Raw genomic sequence first — 21,880 nt, 5'->3', positions numbered from 1 at the left:
AATAATAAATGTAAGAGTTAAGTGTATTTAACTGTCACAACAGAAAAGGATGCTAGCACTAATATTAAACTGTCATAATCATAATAGCCATCATAATAATATTTAACCATCAATGAAATATTAGTATTTCCGTGTATTATACGCTCAAAGTCATTGTTAAACTTTAATTTCTATTATTAGTTTAAATATATGCTATACTTGTCCCAGCTGACAGATATATCTCTATTCATTCCCCTAACAGATCAGCCGTACTCATGGTCTCCAACTCAGCAGTCCTTCAGTGAGGAAAGATATTCTCCTGTTTCAAGTAACATGAAAGGATTATCTGGCAGTCGTAATCAATCACAGTTATGTTCTGCACATACTTGTGGTTTAGCATCCCCTGAAGATTGTGAACACAGCCACGACCATCTTCATCATGGCCAGGATTCAAGGCAATCGTATCTTCTCAGCCCAACTGAGAGTTGCCCCGTGGATCACCATCGCTGCTCACCACGAAGCTCCATCCATTCAGAATGTATGATGATGCCCATGGTTATGGGTGATCATATGTCCAGTAGCACTTTCCCCAGAATGCACTACACCTCACATTACGATACTAGGGACGATTGCGCCATGACTCACGCAAACCCGAAGATTAACCGGATCCCAGCAAATTTGCTGGATCAATTTGAGAAGCAACTTCCTCTCCATAGGGATGGCTTTCACACTTTGCAGTACCAAAGGACATCAACAGCAGCTGAACAACGCAGTGAAAGCCCAGGTAGAATACGTCACCTCGTTCATTCAGTCCAAAAACTGTTCACAAAATCACATTCTTTGGAAGGATCTTCCAAGAGCAATGTAAATGGGGCAAAGGGAGATGGCCGAGGTGATGACCATCATCATGGACATCATTCTAAGCATAGCAAAAGAAGTAAAAGTAAAGAGCGAAAGCCTGAAAGTAAGCATAAAACTGGAATGAGCAGCTGGTGGAGCTCTGATGACAACTTGGACAGTGATAGCACTTACCGGACACCTAGTGTGGTAAACAGGCATCATGTGGACCATATCTCTCATTGCTATCCTGAAGCTCTTCAGGGACATTTTGGGGATCTCTCATTAAAGACTTCCAAAAGTAACAACGATGTGAAATGTTCCGCTTGCGAAGGTCTTGCAATGACCCCTGATGGCAAGTACATGAAACGGAGCTCTTGGTCTACCCTCACAGTAAGCCAAGCTAAAGAAGCTTATCGGAAGTCGTCTCTTAATCTAGACAAGCCTCTAGTTCATCAGGAAATAAAACCCTCCCTGAGACCATGCCATTACCTTCAGGTAAGTGTGAAATGTTGCTAATATCCTTCACTGAAGAGCAATATGCTCTTTTAACATTTATAAGGCAGTTTTCTAATGGGCATTCAAATCCCATAATTTTTCTTTTAAAATCTCCTGTTTTTCCCCAAGGTTCATCTACACCTAGAAATAAAACACGAAGCAGAACTCAGAAACTGGTTTTATATGAGTTATCCATAACACACTTTCAGTCAAAGTAAAACATAACCATCAATCTTTGATGGCCTTTATCTCTTCTCAGAGGCAGAGCAGATACCTTTTGCTGAGCGTCCTCTATATTTTTCTTTAACAGCACCTGCATAAGATAGCAGTGATGGTGGCCATAGGTCCTATTCCTGTTCTTTAATTTCGTGCTAACCAAACGGGACACAAACACTCTGCTTCTCACGGAAGATTCTGAATGGAGCCTGAGTACCCTCAAGAATGTGTGATGTGTGTATTTTCTTTCAGCTATGACCACCAATCACGAAGGGCTAACTTTGAAAGATGCTGATTGGTTTCACCTAATTCGTGCAATGCACGTATAACAAATAATATTATTTCTTTTTTTAAAAAAAGAAGAAGCAAAAATCGTGGGATTGGAAAAACCTACTTTCAACTTTTTATCTATTTTTTTAAGATTAAAAAAATAAAAATAGAAAGATAAAAGATAAATGTACTGGTTGCAGCAGAGATTAGGAGAGAATGAGTAACAGAGACTTTGGAATCAGAGCTCAAGTTGCAATTTGTTTTTGGCTTAGTGTGAAGTATGAACCAGTGGCTTATACTTTAACTGACACTAGCAGCAGATAACCTGGAGTAAAAAGCTTCATTTTTCCCTTGGCAGCTACTTCAGACAGCCACCATTCCTAATTCCTTTTTCTCGTCAGCTGATAGATAGCTTATTTTCCAATATGTTCCAAAAATGCTCTCTGTCTCAATCTGATGGGAGAGCATCATGCGGTAGTAGCTGCTACAGATCTTGAAAGACTTTTGAATTGCCATGTATCAACTCATAACAGCTCTTGCAGAAGTCTCAAGGCAGTGATGGTCTTCTGCTAAAGAAGGATGATTCTGGAGGTTAGTGCTTTGCTTTGCATCATGCCAGCTCCCTTTATTTAATTAGATTTAGGCACCATCCAACTCCAAAATGATTCTGGGTGGCTCACAATGTAAAACCAGACAGGACTATATAAGTAAACAAAATAACACCCACCAAGATAGTGGAATTAATCTATCTATCTATCTATCTATCTATCTATCTATCTATCTATCTATCTATCTATCTATCTATCTATCTATCTATCTATCTATCTATCTATCTATCTCCTAGTGAAGAGAAGGACCAGGGAGACATGTTAGCAGTGTTCCAATATTTGAGGGCCTGCCAGAGAGGAGAGGGTCAGGCTATTCTCCAAAGCACCTGAAGGCCAGACAAGGAATAATGGATGGAAACTGATCAAGGAGAGATTCAACCTGGAAATAAGGAGAAACTTTCTGACAGTGAGAGCAATCAACCAATGGAACAGCTTCTCTTCAGAAGTTGTGGGAGCTTCATCACTGGAAGCTTTCAAGAAGAGACTGGACTGCCATCTGTCAGAAAAGGTGTAGGGTCCTCCTGCTTGGATGGGATGTTGGACTAGATGACCTACAAGGTCCTTTCCAAGTCTGTTAATCTGTTAATCTTCAGGAGAAGTTGGAGCTAAGTAAACTGCTGACTCCAATGGTCACTCATCCTCCATAGATCAAAAATCTGTCTGTCTATCTATCTATCTATCTATCTATCTATCTATCTATCTATCTATCTATCTATCTATCTATCTATATACAAGTAATGGGGTGGGGAAGCATATCTACCCTATTCCAAGGCCAGGAAGAACAGCCAGGTTTGCAAGCCTTCTGAAATGTCAAGAGACAAGCAAGATTATTTGAGTACATCACCAAAGCCATTTTGCTTGGTTGGGTGGGCTTTTTAAATCTAATTGAGAAAGAGAAAGAAGAGAAACTTGATTGTGCACCATACAAATTATCAAGGTCAGAAGACCTGTTGTAGGAAAATTGGGAACAGGATGGTATGCAATATCCCATGGCCTTTAAACTCATTTCCACACCTTATTGGAACATGGGTGACTGAAATCCTTGTGAAGAAACAGAAACTATTTTCCTGGCATTCTCCTCAGTGTAGTTTGCTTCTCAACATGACTAAAAATTCTGAACACAGGGTAAATGCATATTTCATGAAAATATAGAATTAATGCATACAGAGATGGCATGCACACATAAATTACATATAGAATACAGCTGGTAATTAGCCACACACTTGCAAACCATACTGATTCAGGTAAATCTTCTGCCAGGTTCTAAATTTAGAATATAAAAATTGCTTGATGCATTAAGCAATGTGTGTACAGGGATTAACTGTTTAATTCAAGAAAAGGCTTCTGAAAAATATCAACATTTATAATAATACCAACCAATACAAACTCTACAGATGGAAAATTCAGGCTTCAGTAACTATTTGAACAAGCAGCAAAAGCATTTTGATGATTTTTGTGTATACATATGGGGTTTTATTACCAATTGAAATGACACAGAGAAATAAATCCAAGATGAAAATGCTTCCTTGTGCAACTGGCTATATGAAATGGAGAACCAGAATTTAAGAGAAGCTGGGATTTTTATTTCCATTTCTGGAACAAAAGTTATCAGAATTAAGCTATAGAAGAAAAGCTACAAACTAAAATGATACATCTTTAAGAGCTAAATTGAAATTTCACTTGGAAGAATTGTTTTTCATGCTTTCCAAATGAAAAGTCTGAGGAAAGCAATCCCCTCTTCCCAATTTTTAGGCCTTCTTGGCATTTCCTCTGTATTTTTCCGCTTCTGTTAAACATTCAAGGCAGCTTTTAATCAGGTTGTAAGAAGCCTATTCTACATATCACTCTATTACTTTAAGATGTTACTTAAGCTTGCGGCAATTTTTGTTGTTCTCTTAATTGGATAAGCTTTTTCCTCCTTTTGTATCTTGTCAAAACAAATAGAGGCAGACTTTCTCCATCTCTTCCCCTCTGTTCTGAGATAAGTAAGATAACATGATGGTGTGATTTGTTTTATAAACTGACATTTTCTCATGATTTCCCTCCCCCTTTTTTCCTTTACATTCTTTTTCATTCTTACAGATTTTAGAAGTCCTTCACATGTACACATTAACTCAGAATTCTGTCATTTTATGTAACATTGTTGGTTCAGGAGAATGCACACAAGAAATCAAGTAGTTTCTAAATATATCAGTACAGCTGTATCTTTATCATGTGCCAGAGTCCACAGACAGTCATTACAATATATAATTATCGAGAACACAACCAGTGAAATCAGTGGAAGCCATAACATTTAATTTTAGTGAAATGCAGTTCACATCTGGAATTCTTGTTTTATCAAACACTCAAGTTTACATGTCAAGCAATTCACACTTTTTAAAACTACTCCATGTCTTTCTCACCATCTGCTCCCCCCACCCCAAATCATGCAATCCTTTCAGGAAGAGGCTTATAAAATTACAGTTCTGAATGTTTCTTGTGAGGCTTCCATAAGATAAGGATTGGTGAAATGGTTTCTCTGGCATTTTTGTTTTATTTTGCTTTTCACTCCATGTACAGGTAGTTCTTGACTTACAACCATTTGTTCGAAGTTACAAAGGCATTGAAAAAAGTGACTTATGTCTGTTTTCCAAATTTAACAGTGTTGCAGCATCCCCATGGTCGTGGGATCAAAATTCAGGCACTTAGCAACTGCCTGTTTTTATGATGGTTGCAGTGTCCCGTGGTCACACAATCACCCCTTGAGACCTTCTGACAGGCAAAGTCAACAGGCAAGCAAAATTCATGTAACAGCCATGTTACTAACTTAACAACTGCAATGAATCACTTAGTAACTTTGGCAAAAAAGGTCATAAAATGGGACAAAACTCACTTAACGACTGCCATGCTTAGCAATGGAAATCTTGGGTTCAGTTGTGGTCGTAAGTCAAGGACTACCTGTATGCATCTTCTCATGGGTTGAGATCCTATTGATCTAGGAAGAGAAAACTCTCAAATGGGGAACGGTTCCAGAAGAGAGCAAGTAGAGAAAAAAGGCTTTGCAGAAAGGCCATTTTAAGGAAGATCAAGGGAAGCTATGGTTTCAGGGGGAATCTTTGTAGAAAAGTAGGATGCCCTGAAATAATTGCCTCAGTTAATTTTCAACATCAATCTGGCTTCTTCTGCCTTGCTTCATTTTCGGCTCTTTTGTTTGCTTAAAGCACAAAAATATCTTGTCAAGTAATATTGTAAGGCTCAGACAATATTGTAATCTGGGTTTTTCTGCAAGCTCTGGGAAAGGATCTAATGTAGGTTAAATGCATTGCATTTTGTTATTTTTCCTCTTAGTGGCCTTAGATTCTTCCTTGGTAACTTTTTCTTTACTAGTTCTCAGTGTAGTTTTTACTACTACTACTACTACTACTACTACTACTATTATTATTATTATTATTATTATTATTATTATTATTATTATTATTATGCTATTTTTGAAATTTTAGCCCTTTTATTCCCAGAAGGGTATATAAAATGCTCTGCATATAAGCCCCAATAAACAAACAACAGACATCAGGTGTATTCTTGTATATAACTATCTTTTTTCAGGCAGAAGGATTTGCTTCTAGTCCCCCTTGACTCCCGTGACTGTTATGATGAGTTCCAGCAGTTTTCTTGGCAATGTTTTTTTTTCCCCAGAAGTGGTTTACCATTGCCTCCTTCCTAGGGCTGAGAGAGTGACTAGCCTAAAGTAACCTGGCTGCCTTCATGCCTAAGGTACCTCTTACAGATAATTAGAGTTGGAAGGGATCTTGGCTTGTAGGTCATCTAGTCCAACCCCTGTCCCCCACCTAAGCAGGAGACCCTACACCATTTCTGACAAATGGCAGTCCAATCCCTTCTTGAAAGTCTCAAGTGATGATGCTCCAACAACTTAGGACTAGAACAGTCTCCCGAAGTCTAGCCTGATGTCTTGACCACTACCCTAAGTTGCCTCTTACATGTCATTTACAACAGGAAATATTTAATATGCTGAGGAAAGAGGAAATTAGGCTCCTATATCCAGACATACACCATTCAGCTTGTACAGTGCAAACAACATCTGTAAGCATAAGGTGAAGATGTTTTTGAGCTTCATTCTTTATTAAAATCAGGAATACAAAATTTTCAACAGCAGCTACAAAATTTTTATGTGTAAGTTTTTTGCATGTGTATGTTCTATATATTCAAGACTGGATGTGAGCCTTCTCTACATTCCATGTCGGAAACAATCCTAGTTATAAATTAAACAGCAAGACACGAAAAAGAAAATGTCCATAATTATGAAACAATAGCACTGAATAATGTAATATAAAGCCATGTAAACACTTTTTTTATTTTGTCTTTTTTGTCACTTTTCATTGTTCCCCTAAATCCAGGATCATATTGTTAATCATACTAATATTCTAAATGCCTTCATAATTCTATAGCTGGGTTTTGTAACTACTGATTTTAGTAATAGTTATACAACAGTATGTATACAGTATGTGTGTGGGTGGGTGTATGCATGTTAGAAAACAGCAAACAAGAACAAGTGTTTAATTGAGGCCAAAACCACAACTATTGGATTAAGCACTTGCCAAAATTCAGAGCCAAAAGCTAAGTTGGAACAATTAAACATTAGTCATATGCATGGACAAAGTGTTGTATGTAGCAATATAGGCCCGTAGTATATTTAATAATATTGTTTGATATTTTGTTGTAAAACTTCAATTTGTTTGGAGGTGTTATTATCCAAATGATATTAATGTTATCATTTGATTACCAGGTTGCAAATGTAGATTTCCAGAGCTAATACATTAGGCTTATTTGGGTTTCTGCTAAATCAGACAGGTGTTTCAGAAGTTTATGTCAGAAGTTGGTCTTTTTTCAGCCTGTTGTGTAGAATTAACATCATACCCATTCTTTAGCAAATACTTCTAGTTATCAAATGCTTTTGTGATAGATGAACGATTACAATGACAGTTTCAATTTGGTCAGAAATCATCCTCTTTTAAGACACTTGAAAAATCAGGGTGATAGTTTTTCCTCACTCACCTTGTATATTTGATTTTGATTTGTGTTGAGTGAGCCTAGTCATTGCTGTTTATAAATCGAGATATATGTCTTGTGGCTAATTTTTGCTTTCTTCAATAAATATTAAACAAACAGTGGTATACCACAAAGTGCAAAGCAAGTAATAGCTGTTATAGCTATTACATCACACCACATAATCGTCTGGTAAACAATTTTCTGCATTTACCCCGTCAAATATCACTATAATGTTGTACTTAGTTAATAGCTAAAGTAAAATCTATCCTTTTGGCAATGTCAAGTACTTAGTTGTTATTTGTAACAGATTGTTTAAAGGGCCCCAAATAAATGTCAGATTTATTTCTGTTTTGTGCTTGTTGTAATACCTGTCCCAGGTACCTCAAGATGAATGGGGAGGTTACCCTGCTGGTGGTAAAGATGAGGAGATTCCCTGCAGAAGGATGAGAAGTGGAAGTTATATTAAAGCCATGGGAGATGAGGAAAGTGGAGATTCTGACAGTAGTCCCAAAACATCACCAAAGGTAGCAGTCCATCCGGAATCATTGTTAAAATCTATTGGACAAAGAGCCCTTGGTGACCTCCAGAAGTAAGCCTCTCAAAGCTTTTTTCCTTTTTTTTATTTTTGTGGGTTTCATTCCTTTCTACTATTTCTTCATCTTCTACTTCAGCTGATAATGTTCTAAAAATAATATTGGTTGGATATACACTTTCTCAGATTAAGCAGGTGCTTTTTATTGCTGGCGAGAAAATAATTTCTTACTCCATAACAGCTGGCCATTGCGTTTCTAAGGCAAAGGGTGAATGTCTAGTCACGATTCAAAGTATAAAACGCCTGAATGTTGGTCAGTTAGTTTGGAGTGCTTTAAAAAAAATACAAAGAAATGAAGCCATAGTCACCTGACTATGTTAAAATACTATCCACTGTTCCTTGAATTGGCTGAAAAGTATGCCAGCCTTACTGCCAAACCCTATTCTGTCTCAGTAATGAGGTCCATGACCAGTGCTGTCCATACTGTTTTAATGCAGAACAAGTTACAGAAAATGAGTGATTGATTCCCTATCTTGTTCCTCTCTACCAATCATTGTTTTTAATAGGAGATAAAGTGTGGGTGGATGCTTAGTGTTCAGTCACCTTTCAGTTGCTTAATTATAGGTTGCAACCATAGAGATACTCCATGCTTGGGTTCCATCAGTTAGGCATTTTCTGAAAACAGATCTACTATTTTTCAGGTGTCAAAAAATAGATTGGCTGACAGGACATAAGACTGTAAGTGAGGCCCAAGAGTGAAGTAGTAGAGAGCGATTAGTAATGAGCCAAGAGTCCTGAGAGACAGAATCATTCACATCAAGAGTCTATGCACCAATGTATCTAACCATAGATATGGGGTTCATGAGGAATCTTTTGTTGCTTTGCAACCCCATGTCACCATCAGCTTCTTGCTGATACAGTATCACAGAGAAAAGTCCTTTGACAAGGAGAGTTTTAATCCTCTCTCAAGGCCCTGACTAAACATCCCATCTTCATCTTGGAATAGAGTCAGAATATTGATTCTGTAAGACATTTGAAAGTTAGATGAAGCAGCAAGCCAAATTAAGTTGGTCACCTGGTTGCTGAGGATTCAAATGAAGGAAATCCTGTTTTTGGTGTGAGGGTTTCCTTGACTAGGAGAAGGGAAAATACACAATCTTAACACGCTTCTTAAGCCTTCACCATTGTTTTTCCACTTCAATTGAAAGGCAAAATACACATGGTATTGTCAGTGTTCCAAGTAATATACCCATTTCAATCAGAACTCTGAGGCAAGTTGGTTCCTCAAAGGAGAGATTTATTTGGAGATATCATCTTGGCACAAACTGGTAGAAAACCATCTCTGAGTGTTTCCATGCTTTTCACCACTTTAAAAGTTTCCTGTTTTCTCAAAACAATAAATCACATTGTCCAATCTGGATACTAGCTGGTTGCCTGTTTACGTCTCTCCTCCTCCTCTGGCCATCCAGCCATTGAAATTTCTCTGACTCATCAAAGAGCTATTTTGTTTTGGCTACACCCCCCCCCCTTCAGCTCCAGGCTGTGTCAACCTGAAACCATGTGAAGAGAAACCCCAATAGGAAAAACAAACCCCACAGAAAAGAAAATGGCCACAGCCAGGTCAGCTTCAGGCTTGACAGTTATATTATTGAATGAAGAATGAAGAATTGAATGAAGGCTAAATGAAGAAATAGCTGTCCAATTACATTTTTTCCCTCAGAGTTAATCACATCTCTTAAATGGAAGGCAATGTGGTCTGTCCTGTAGTTTGCAGACTGATACAGCTTTGTGTCTTTTAAGAAGTCAGAATCAAAACATGTATTTACAAGTCCAGCCCTCCCACAAAAAAAGCTTGCTAAATACTTAGAATTTCTTCTTTTAGCTTTGCCTTGGAAAGGTCCTTCCATTTCTTAGCTGCTCATTGGGGAATACCATCAAAAGCCTTCTGATCTCTGCCTTTCATAGTCCAGGAAGTCCCTGTCATGCACTGTATTTCTGTATCATTCATGACATTTAAAACCCATAGACTTTACTGAAGAGATAAAGTTATTCATTGTTCAAGGACCTTTTGTAAGAAGCTAGGATGAATGGAAAGTTATTCATACATCCACTGAAATCAGTTTCAGAAGCATTTGTTTGTAGACTGCCATTTTAAATGAAACAAATATTAGTCAAATTAAGCAATGCTGTTAGTCCACTAATGAGAAAAAAATCTATCTGTTTGGAGGAGATAAATTTTATTTAAATTGATTGAACATCCAAGACAGGGTCGTCAACAAGAAAAATAATTACCAATTTGAAAATTGTGAATCAATTTACCACAAATAAGCCAGATCTTCATGTAAGAGTAGCATCAAAGAAGCTCAGTTAACTGCAGGGAAGAAGTGCATTACAGGTTTGCAGTTTTACGTTTTTCAAAAGTCAAAAATATTAATAGGAAAAAGGAAAAATGTCTGAATTGAAGTAATATCCCATGTGTAGCATTTTGAGAATTACATTACCTAGCACGGCAAGTAAATTATCATAGTCTAAGAAATCAGATTACTGCTGCTAAGCTAAAATATTACATTGTCTCAAAAGCGCTACATTGCTTCCCAACATGTATTCTTGAATCAAGGTTTTGCTGTCTGACTATGTCTTTTACGTGTGTGTGTGTGTGTGTGTGTGTGTGTGTGTGTAGAACTCCTTAGAAATGTAGAAGCTGTAAATCTGCTATGAATGATTGTGAGCTGGTAGCAAACAAGTGGTTTAGGAGCTCTGTCTGTTACTCTGCAATCCTCAAATTGAGCCTTTTAAATCCCTTATTTTCTTTTTTAATGAAAAGGAACTTTAGGGAGTTGACCAGGTAATTTGGTGAAGGAGCATTAAATGCAGGAGAAAGAATGAAGGGAAATGAGACCTTCAACCATGTGTTTTCAGGAAGTCAGTGGTGGTATTCAGCTGGTTCACACTGGATCGGGTGAACTGGTAGCAAGAATTTGGCATGGGTCGCTGAACCGGTAGTAAGTTCTGGCTGCCCACGCTCCCGAACCGGTCGCTCTCCTGCCCAATGCTCGTTCACCTCGCCTGCCTGACGTTCGCCTAAGGTTTTTCTTCCTTATTTTTCCCTCTGAACAATCAGCTGTACATTGATCAGCTGTGCCAGGATTCCCCTTGCTGAGGCCCACGAAGGCAAAAAATGGTTCACACCCCTCCCTCCATTTTTTGCCTTCCTGAGCTTCAGAGGAGCCTTAGGGGAGCAGAAATGCCCCCCAGAGGCTCTTTTGAGGCCAGGAAGCTTGCTGTGTGCCTCCCCCCTATGCTCTATTTCTTTTTCTTCCTGATCCCAGAGGAGCTTTAAGGGAATAAAAATGCCCCCCACCCCCAGAGGCTCCACTGAGGCCCAGAAGTCCCAAAAAATGGGTGGGGGCTGCAAAAAAAGTCATGTCCACCCAGCCACATGGCCAACCCATCAAGCCACACCTACAGAACCGGTAGTAAAAAAAATTGAATCCCACACTACAGGAGGTGGGAATTATTGGCCACTCTTTATAAATAACATTACATTTTTTGATGCTGAAGAAATCTGAAGCCAATTATCAAGCATCACCTGCCCACCCGTTGCCTGCATAATCTCTAAGGTAGCTGGCTGAGGAAATCATGAATAGTCCATTTGTATGCACCCCTCAGCATAAATTTATCATCTGTTCATTTGCCACCAACCACATTCCTCCAGAATGGAAATTAATGAAGTCTTCCATGGTCTTGATCCTGCACCAGTCTTCTTTTCCAGTGTTTCAGCTCCTCGTCTTCACAAGTACCTTTCCGATGCCTTTTCAATGCCTCCAATGCTTGTATTGGCCAAAACAATTGTGGCAAAAAGTATAAGAAGTCCATGAATTGACATTGGTCCCTTCAGGGAAGAGTGTTATGGAGAAGACCTGTTCCTGACCAGAATGGAATGCCCCTCACGTAGGCAGCCCCTTTATGAACTAAGTTGTAACAAAAGCTTAGCATAAATTTCTATTCCAAATTATTATTTTTTCCAAGTGCCTCATAGGGGTGAGAAGGGATTTTGTTTGGGGAGGGTTTTTTTTTATCATAGTTCGTATATGACATATAGCTCATATATAGTTCATTAAGTACAGAACGCCTGAAGAGTTAAAGATCACTCTCCTCTCAGCTCCTTACATTCCTTTACTTTGGCCAGTTTGAAAATCTAAGCTTCTTGCCTTGTTAATAAATTTTTCTAACAGAAATTTTCACTGTCTACAATCCAAGAAGAGAGCTGGAAAATATAGAAAGAAGAAAACAAAACAGGGTAAAACCATTATTTTACCCTGAGCTATTCTCTTGAGAAAAGATATCTTTTCTTTTAATCTTTGCCATTTAATGGTTGTTGTCTTTTACTTGCCTCAAGGGTGGGTTGTAATTCTTACATACTAATTAGCTCCCTTCCTTTATCATATAGTATCCAGGTATTTAAATGAAGATTATTTGAGCTGTATTTCTGAGAAAGCCAGAATTTTAAGCTTTGGACTGAATGGCATGGCTGTGCAGAAAATTTGTAAAATAGATAAGGCATGATTTTCTGTCTTTTAAAGAACAGTTCTTTCTAAATTAGTGTACATCCAGAACCAGGTGTGACCTGTGTATTTTCACATCATTTTTTTAAGGTACAAGTGAAAGCTCCATCAAAGCACAGTCTTCATGGGTCTGTGGACCTCCTTTCTAGACTACCAAATGCTTTATGAATGTTTAAAATCAAAAGGGAGGCCAGATTTGTAAAAGTTCATTTAATAGAGTCTGCTGTGTGTTTTACCACCATGAAGATCTATTCAGACCTATTCAGTAACAACAGAATTATTAAATAGAATTAACCATACAAGACAGAACATAGATATCCTGATTCTATAATTCTGTAGCTTGATAGGAGAATGAGAACTCAATACTCTCATGGCCTTAAGAAATATTATTAATTGAATTAATTACTAAACCTCTGAGATCACTTTCCCAATGAAAATTTATTAAAAAGAACAAGAAAAGGAGCTAAAATATATTTGAAACACTTAAGTGCTTATAAGCGTGTCCGTCAAGCTAGATAATTTTCCATTCTTAACGTGCTTCTAAAATTACATGTGCTCAAATTATACGAAAGGCATTTAAATTCCAGTGGGAAATGTGTTTTTTAATGTAATTTTGTTGACAAAATTGCTAATGTTTACACAATTGGGTGCATGTTAGATATATAAATCAGGAGGCTATACCTTCCTTAGTCTAATTTGAACTCTAGAGATATTAAAGAAACTTGTATGTAACTTATTTCCAGAGCTTGAAATTCAGCCTGCCTATAAAATCCTTCAGTATACATTAGTTTTACTGCCATTATGTTTATAAAGAGAAGGTGGATTCTTAAAAAAATTCCTCACTTTTTCTCCTAGCTTGATTAACATTTATAACCTCAAAAGCCCTTTTATGGCAGCCTTACCTTATATACCTTGATGTAATACACAGTGTGCCTTACACCAAGGGAAGACTATAAACTAGGTTTTCATAGTAGAACACCTGAATATCTCTTTTTACTCTCTCAACAGTCCCTGCCTATTAAGTAAGAAAACTGTTCACCTGCCACACAAATAATATGGTTAGTTGATCTCCTCTATTAACCATGTTATTCCTAAAAAACAGAAGCAAACAAACAAAATGTTAATCTTACCTAAGACCTATGTCTATTTTTTTAAAAAAGATATATTCACTCACTCTAGGATACATTGTTTCCAAATATAAATCAAATTAGAGTCACAGAATAAGGTGATATTTGAATGTAGGGTCATCTTTGATCCACTTTTGGAAAGAGTGTACCATTTAAAGACTCCTTCCACAATAATGTGTCTCTTAAAATTATTTGATTTTCCAAATATACATGTTGTAAAACTAATAAATCTCATCCCTACATTTGGGGTATAAGAATTTGCTAGAATAACGTTCTTAGAAGTAGTGGAACCTCTAAGAAATGAAAACAAAAAACATGTTTCAGGGTTGCCCATAAGCTTTTCCATTGTTGTTTTTTAATTTTGCAACCTTGGCATCTTACAAATATGTGAGCAAAAATGTTATTAATTAACAGATGCCAAAGAACTAGCTATGCTTTGTCTATTGTTGACATTAAAAACACAAATCCGTGATGCATCATTTGGAAATTCTATTATAAAATGCTTGATGTTTTAGGGAGATGGTATTTAACAAGCTCAAATGCATTTGACAGCTAGGTCTGTTATCCATAAATTCTCTTTTCTGACAATGGTTGTTTAACAACAACTCTTTGAAGTTGCTTTTCATGCTGTTCCTTGAAGAAGTGAAAGGCTTCTTGTCCAATTATTTCTGTCCCAATTGGCAAGCTCTCTTTCATAGTGTTGTCAGTCTTTTTTTCTTGGTTGGTTGACAACATCACTTTTAGATTGGCTTTTCAGGTAAGAGCAGTTTCCAAAGTGGATTTGTCCTTCTGGAGAGAGACATTTATGTTCTTCGCTTTCAGTGATATAGATGTTCAGAATATGTCATCTATATTAAGGCTTTGGAAAGCAAAAAGGCAGCTGTAGCACAGGTAAGCATAAATGTAAACTGAAGCCCATAAATATTTGATAATATTTCTGCTTATTCTTCCCCTTGACAAGGAGCTAAACGTGTTTTTCAGATTCATTTTAAATATTGTGGTGGGCTAAAATGTTGGGATCTGTGATTCAAATTCTGAAAATCACATAAACAGCCCCAGACAGAGATTGAGAATATCATATATAAAAGATAAATGATGTGTGAGTTTATCCTAATTTAAGATGCTTTTGTGAAAAGAGAAGCTAAAATGAGATGCTGTAGCCACAGTCAGCAATCCATCTTAGTGAGGAATGTCTACTACTGACTTACATTTTTCATAAACAGAACAAACTAGATAGGGCACAATATATTGAAAGACTTTGCTGGTGATCAGGATGTTTTTAGAAAGATTGAAAAAAAGTCATAGAATAAAGAAGGGTTTAGCTTTGATTTTTAAAGCCAGTCAGCTCTCTACAATTCCTAACATTCAATCTTAACTGCATTATCTAAACAAAGCAGCCAAATGTATTCTCTATTGTTTCATCGGTTTATCAAATGTTGATGGTTGTTTTACAGATCTGGATTTGCAGAACTTCCAATCATTTTCAGAGAATCTCCAATTTTTGGTCTTTCATAGTATTGTTTTTTTTTAATCAGATGGCATGAGTACATTTAGTAATTAGAGAAAAGCAAGTCAGTGTTTATACGGTATGTATTTCTTAAGATTCTCCTTTTGCTCTTGTATTTACATACTGCACTTTTTTGTGCATGTGCTTTCAAGTCAGTGTTGACTTCTGATGACTACCTGAAGTAGCCTCTGTAGTTTGATACTAATATAATTAATAGAACTAATTTAGAATAAAAAGAATATTCTAAACTGTAAAAGATATTTTTAAAAAAACATAAGTCAATTAACTCTGTCTTTTTTAGATGAATCCTGGAATCTAAACAGAAACACACCTTCTATCAGACGGCTCTAAATGCCTAAATAAACCATCATTCATCTTCCAATTACTACAGATGTTTCCCAGAGAATAATCTAGTGATTCTGATCATCTTAACATATCTTATTCATTTAAAGCTTAATTTGTACATGTCTGAGAATGCAAATGATCTGAGAGTACTTCCTATTACAAACATAAGAAAGTATAAAAATGAAAGATTTGTTTGCAACAATACCAAGAAACTTCATGATGATGTTGATGACGACAAAGATATAAAGTTTATATCTTGTCTTTTCTCCAACAGTTCATGGTATCAGTTGAGATTATTCCTTCATTTTTATTCCCATAATAACAACCCTGTCAGGAAGGGTGACCTGAGTGTGACTCACCTAAAGTCTTCCAGTGAGTTTCCATGGCAGAAGATTTACTATAATCAGAATATAATATATTCCTATCTTAATCAATAAACTTCACTGACTCTCATCTGCCCATGTAAGTGGTACAGACATAATGCTTTTAATATATAGTCATCAAGTCTGTTAATGATTGGTAGTCTAATCCCATTTGATAACATCATAGTTGGTGGTCATAAGAGCAATATTTTTTATTTATTTAACTATGTGCCAATTAAAGAAATGCTCCCTTTTTATTTCTCTTCCATCACTCAGTTTCTGGTTATCAGAGGAGGGAAAAAAAGTATTCTAATTCTGTTTTATCCATGTAATGGGTAATTTTATACATCTCTTATCATACCCACCCCGCTGAATTGTATTTTCTGAATGAAAAGGCACAAAATATCATGGAATTACAAGGCATTACAATATTGGCAGTTTTATTTTCAGTTTCCTAAAATTCACATCAAGATATTGGGCTTTGTCATAATGATAGAGATGGATTGGTATTCTCATTAAGCTTTCCATGAAAATTCCACAATTCTATTTTCGTCAAGTCTGTTATCATCCCCGATCCCATCAGCCTGTAGGTGAAGGTAGAATATTTTGCCCCCATATGCATTATCCTGACTCATCTTGTTAATATCTGTTCTCTCTGAATATGTCCATTTGGAATTCATTATTGTTCCTTTTTTATTCCAACCACCCTGAATAATTTAGCATCAGCAACTTGGTCATCTCAATACTTACTTCTGATTCCAGATCATTTATGAAAAATATCAACAGCATTAATCCCAATATTGATCTTTGCATCTCTGATTGATAGAGACATCCATTTATTCCTACTCTCTGCTTTTTGTTCTTTAACCAGTTACCGATCCATAAGAGAGCTTCTTCTTATCACATGACTGCTAACTTTTCTCAGGAGTCTTTGGTGAGGGGTTTTGTCAAAGCCTTTTGAAAGTTCAAGTAAGCTATATCTTCTGGATCACCCCTATCTACATGCTTGTTGACACTGACAAAGAACTCTTAAAGGTTAGTGAGAATAGGATTTATCTTTGCAAAAGCTCTTCTTTAGCAAGACTTGTTCTAAATGCTTACATTACTTTTGTGCAGGTGTGCTTCTTTTTTATTGTTATCCTTTGCTGAGAAAACTTTCAATTCAATTATAACTTCCATGATAAGGCTCATTAACCATGCTGGTAATCACTTAGATTTGGTAGCATCTTTCCAAAATGCAGCACATACTCCAACAGAGCGCTTATTATTATATATTTGAGAAAACTCAAAGATTATAGAAAGCAATTCTAAACTAAACTCAAATTGTATTTAACTTTTAATTTCCTTTTCAAATTTATTTCATTTACTTTCCTCTCTGAAAATAAATATTAGCTATTTTCTACTTCACAGTTTTCTACTTATATATAAGTGGCTTTTTAAAAGTGTTGTCAATAAATGCAGCATACATGCCAGAGCCTCTGGAAGCACATTTCTGGTATTTTATTTAAAGTGCAGCACATCCCTAATTTTCACCTCTATCTTTTTGGTATGTTTTTTCCTGAAAGATGCTCCTTAGTATTCCTCAGAATTCAGTTTAACAGTGGCACATGTATGTGTTTGAATACTAGTACTCTGGGCTCTTTAAGTTAAAGCAGAGCTTATTCTTCATTCATTCATACAATTTCAAAGCTATCCAACTCCCAAAGATTCTGAGCAGCTTACAATTTTAAAAGAATACATAATATGAAAAAACATGATCACCTAAACCTAGCCATACAAATAACCAAAAATCACCAGTGTCTTCACTAGGTCTGGGGTGTCTTTAACCCCAGACCTAGGAACAGAATCAAATATTCACAGACCTACAACTCATTTAAAGGATGAGAACCATATTATCTCTAAGGGGGGTGCTATTCCAGAGGGTGACATCAGCAACAGAGAAGGTATACTTCCTCCATCCCACAGCATGATAATATGTAATCGAAGTGTACCCATTCTGCCCAATTCTGCTGTTTGAAATGTAGTAAGAAACATCCATTACTACCTGCACCTTTGCTTTTGGCCCCTGCTGTAGCTCCTGGCTGATCTTCAAGGATAACCCCATGTGGATCACATTGCAATAGACCAGTCATGAGGTGACTAGGGTGTGAGTGACCATCTGAAGAACCTCCCAGTTGCAGAAAAGGCACAACTGCATATGAGGTGGGCCTGTGCAAAAGCCTTGCTAGCCAAGCTGCAATTTACTCTTCAAGAAATAATTACAAATTCAGGAGGATCCTTAAATTATCCACTAGTCTTAAATAGGGAAGTGCAATCCCTACAAATCTCAGGTTTGAATCTGATTCTGTTTTTTCTCCCTCCTGACCCAAATAGCCTTCAGACATTAGGTTAGTACCATACATTGACAGGCTCACCTGCACAGCCTGAAGTTTTATACAATTGAGTATCATCAGCATGCTGATGATACTGGACCCCAAACTGACAGATCTCACCTAATAGTTTTATGTAGTTGTTAAACAAGAGGAGTGAGTCTCGTTCTGAGAAACCCCACCACACTCCAATCTGGGGCTATAGGTTTCACCTCTCCCTTACCCTTAGTGACACTGATCAGAATCAATCAGGAGAAGAAGGCCAAAAACTGTAGCATAATACCCCAACTCCTGACTCCTGCATCAAGTCCACCATAGATGATGGTATTGAAAAATATTGAGATCAGTGAACACAATGTTGGATGCACCATCTCCATGCCAGCTCCATCAATGGTAATTGTCAAGGACAACCAATGCTATCTTAATATTGTATCCTGGCTCAAAATCCAGATAATCTATCTTCTCCAAGGCCCTCAGCAGCTGCTATTAAACTACTTTCTCTTTGACCACAAAGGGAAATCCAAGATGAAAGGGTCTAGTGATGGCTTCTTGAAAAAGGGTCATACTGCTGCCTCCTTCAAGATCAGAGGAACCCCTTCCAAGAAGCCCAATCACAATTCAATCACTTATTCGGCTGCCTTGACCACCCAGGAGGAGCATGGATCTAACAAACAGAAAGCCAGACTCATAGTTTAGAGGACCATATTCATATGATCAAGATTACAGAATCAAATTCAGTCCATGTAACATCATAGGACTGATGTCCCAGGCAACTCATTTGTACTTACTTAGACTCCAAGATTGTTTTTTGTCAGAAAGCATGAATATTCCTCACCACTGCTCTAGAGATGCTCCTGGGGTCTATCTCTCCTATCTACAAATGCAGTAAAGGCTGAGAAATATGTTTGCTAAGCCCAGCTTGTCCCAAATATTTCCCAGGGCTTAATGGACATAAATCCCTTCTTCTCATGCTACCACTTGCTTCATTAGCTTGAGATGTCTCATTTCTTCTTTCTCGTGTGCAAAACAATTAGCATTTCAAAGAAAGCTGCATTTTAGCATTTAGACATTTATGAAAGCTTAAATTTGGTTCCCAGGAGTTAATGACAACTTGCTTAAATCATTGTTAGGATGTGCATAATCATATGTTCCAATTTAGCATCATTGGATTTTAATGACTAAGAAATCTGGAGCCATATTGATTCACCTCTTATAAAAATGAGCTCTTTGTTCCAAATATTATTATAATCCACACACTAAAAGAGATGGAAGGGATATTGGAGATCTTCTAGTCCAAGTCCCTGCCCAAGCAGGAGAACCTATACCATTTTAGACAGTCCCTTCTTAAAAGCCTCCAGTGTTTGGAGCACTCACAACTTCTGAAGGCAAGTTGCTCCACTAGTTGATGGTTCTTACTATCAGGAAATTTTTCCTTAGTTCTAGGTCGCTTCTCTTTTTGTTCAGTTGCCATCCATTGCTTCTTGTCCTGCCTTCTGGTGCTTTAGAAAATAGGTTGACCCTCTTCTAATATTGGAACACTGCTATCATGTCCCCCTCTTTTAGGCACAAAGGGGTGACTGTTTATCCCTTTGAAATAGATGACATCTAAAGGACCATTTCTCTGTTCTTTGCTGATTGTCCTCTTTTCAGCCCTCATTATCCTTCTAGAAACATGACATTATTTACCAAATCCTCGATGTTCCTTTAGGTAACAGTCATTTAAGAATCTGTCAAGAGTTTTTCTTATAAAACCCAAACTCTATATTTATTGTTTTTACCACTTCACTGTATACTATGCTAAGTTTCTCCCTGATAGCTTCTTTTCCCAGTAAAGCATCTTTCCTATTTACTTTTTCATATAGTTCTATGCATATTGCAACAGAAGAACCTGTCCACTAACTCCTGTATCTTATCTTGAGTAGATGTATATCAGATTGCACTTTATTTATGTTGTGAATTTAAGCAGGTTGCCCAAAGAAGACTTATTTACTGTTCAAGATTTTGCCAAGCTATCAAATGAATGGATATAATAAGAGTATAATCTAAGCTAACATTAATAATGTTAAGGTATGCCTGAGGATAAACCGAGGCAATTTTATTTGAATAATTTATAGTAATGTTTAACTGTAGCCTGTATTAGTGGTAGCACTACAACAGGCGTTAAGTGTACATTGTATTTGATCAAGACATGTTGCCTTGGTAAACATATTGCAGCTCTCAGTTTACATGACTAGCAAGTGGTATGTTTCAATGTCGGATTTGGTAATTTGTTTCTCTGACATATTTAACAGAAGATTGCTATTTTTTTCTGCCAAATTCCATTAGCTGTAGAATTCAGCAGTGTGCCATTAGTTTCTCTTTCTTTCTTATTCCTATTATATGCTGAAGAGAACGTATGATTTTAATAGCGTTCAACTCTTCACTAGATCCGGGCAATTCATTACAGTCCTGAAAGTTGTTTTAAGTATAATATACTGAATTTCAGAGACATTTTCCACAAATATTTACAGCGCACATCATATGTTTTAGTAATAAATTAAACATGGAAATGCTAGGATTAGATAAAAGGGTTGAAAGTTATAAAACATTTGTTATAGCTGTCATTTGGTTGTATGTGTTACATAAGTTTTTTTTTCCTTTTCCCAATGTTCTTTAAATTTTTCTAGGTGTCTAAAGGCATTTTTAATTTAATATGTAAATATATACCATTCAAAGGTCTTTTACACTGACTGCTGACATTCAAAAAATGCAATAAGTACTGCAAAAGTTTAACAGTTTTAGGTCAGATGAATGTCAGCAGGAAAGGCAGAAGTGTTTTGACACTTAATTCTTCCATTGATTAGAATACCCTCTAAAAGATTATTAAAGCCTAGGAGGAGTCTTTTACTCTTTTGTTCTCCAATTAGCTTTGGTTAGGTATGCTATTTTTACTGGTAAGCTTCTGTGTGAACTGGACCCTCTACATTTTTTTTATGAAATTAAGAATAATAATTATAAGCCAGTTTCCTAATAAATACGTTTAGGTAATTATTTCCTAGAATTATTTAATGTTGAGGTTCAGTTAGAAGTAATAATATATAATGTCGTTTACTAGGGACTGTACTTACTTATTGGCTTACTCACTTACATGCTTCTTTAGACGCAACTGTTCTCAATATATTGGTTTTTTTTTATTATGCAAGAGATGTGCTGATTAAGCCCAGAGTTACATGCTAGCGGTTAAGGGTGGCAAAAGTTTAAACTAACTTTTCAAGCACAGCAAATCTATATTTGATTTAAAGTACGTGCTGTTTAAATTAGTTTACAGGAAGCCATCCTTTGGGATTGTGTATAAGCATCAGCCCTGGGCCGAGACATCTTTCTTAATGAAATGGGCAGCACAACCATCCTTGGGGATCCATTGCAAATGAATGAGAGGACTGAGCATGAATTAAACAGTGTTCTCAATGTAGCGGAGACCCTACTGAACACAAAATGATCCACCGTTTTGAAATGGAATATAATACAAAGCTGAGAGAGAAACAAAGATCTCAAACACTAAGCAAAAAGAAAGAAAGAACTAACCAGCAGATCATATTTGGGAGGGAGCTGTTTGTGTTATCGGGCTTGCAGAATGAATTTG

At 36.8% G+C, this 21,880-nt stretch overlaps 1 protein-coding gene across 2 annotated transcripts in view; it reads left to right on the top strand.

Moving 5' to 3' along the window:
* Nucleotides 1–21,880, top strand: part of DLGAP2 (DLG associated protein 2) — a 241,772-nt gene that overhangs the window by 165,016 nt on the left and 54,876 nt on the right. For both annotated transcript variants that reach the window (XM_087916459.1, XM_026695222.2), the window contains 2 exons: nucleotides 242–1,314; nucleotides 7,829–8,040. In XM_087916459.1, coding sequence (XP_087772585.1) covers nucleotides 313–1,314; nucleotides 7,829–8,040 — 1,214 coding nt within the window. In that variant the 5' untranslated portion in view covers nucleotides 242–312. The remainder of the gene's footprint in view (nucleotides 1–241; nucleotides 1,315–7,828; nucleotides 8,041–21,880) is intronic.

Source organism: Pseudonaja textilis, chromosome 1, assembly GCF_049901715.1.
Source record: "Pseudonaja textilis isolate UNSWEBS1 chromosome 1, rPseTex1.2, whole genome shotgun sequence".
NCBI classification, from domain to species: Eukaryota; Metazoa; Chordata; class Lepidosauria; order Squamata; family Elapidae; genus Pseudonaja; species Pseudonaja textilis.
This window is presented reverse-complemented; position numbering and strand designations above follow the sequence as displayed.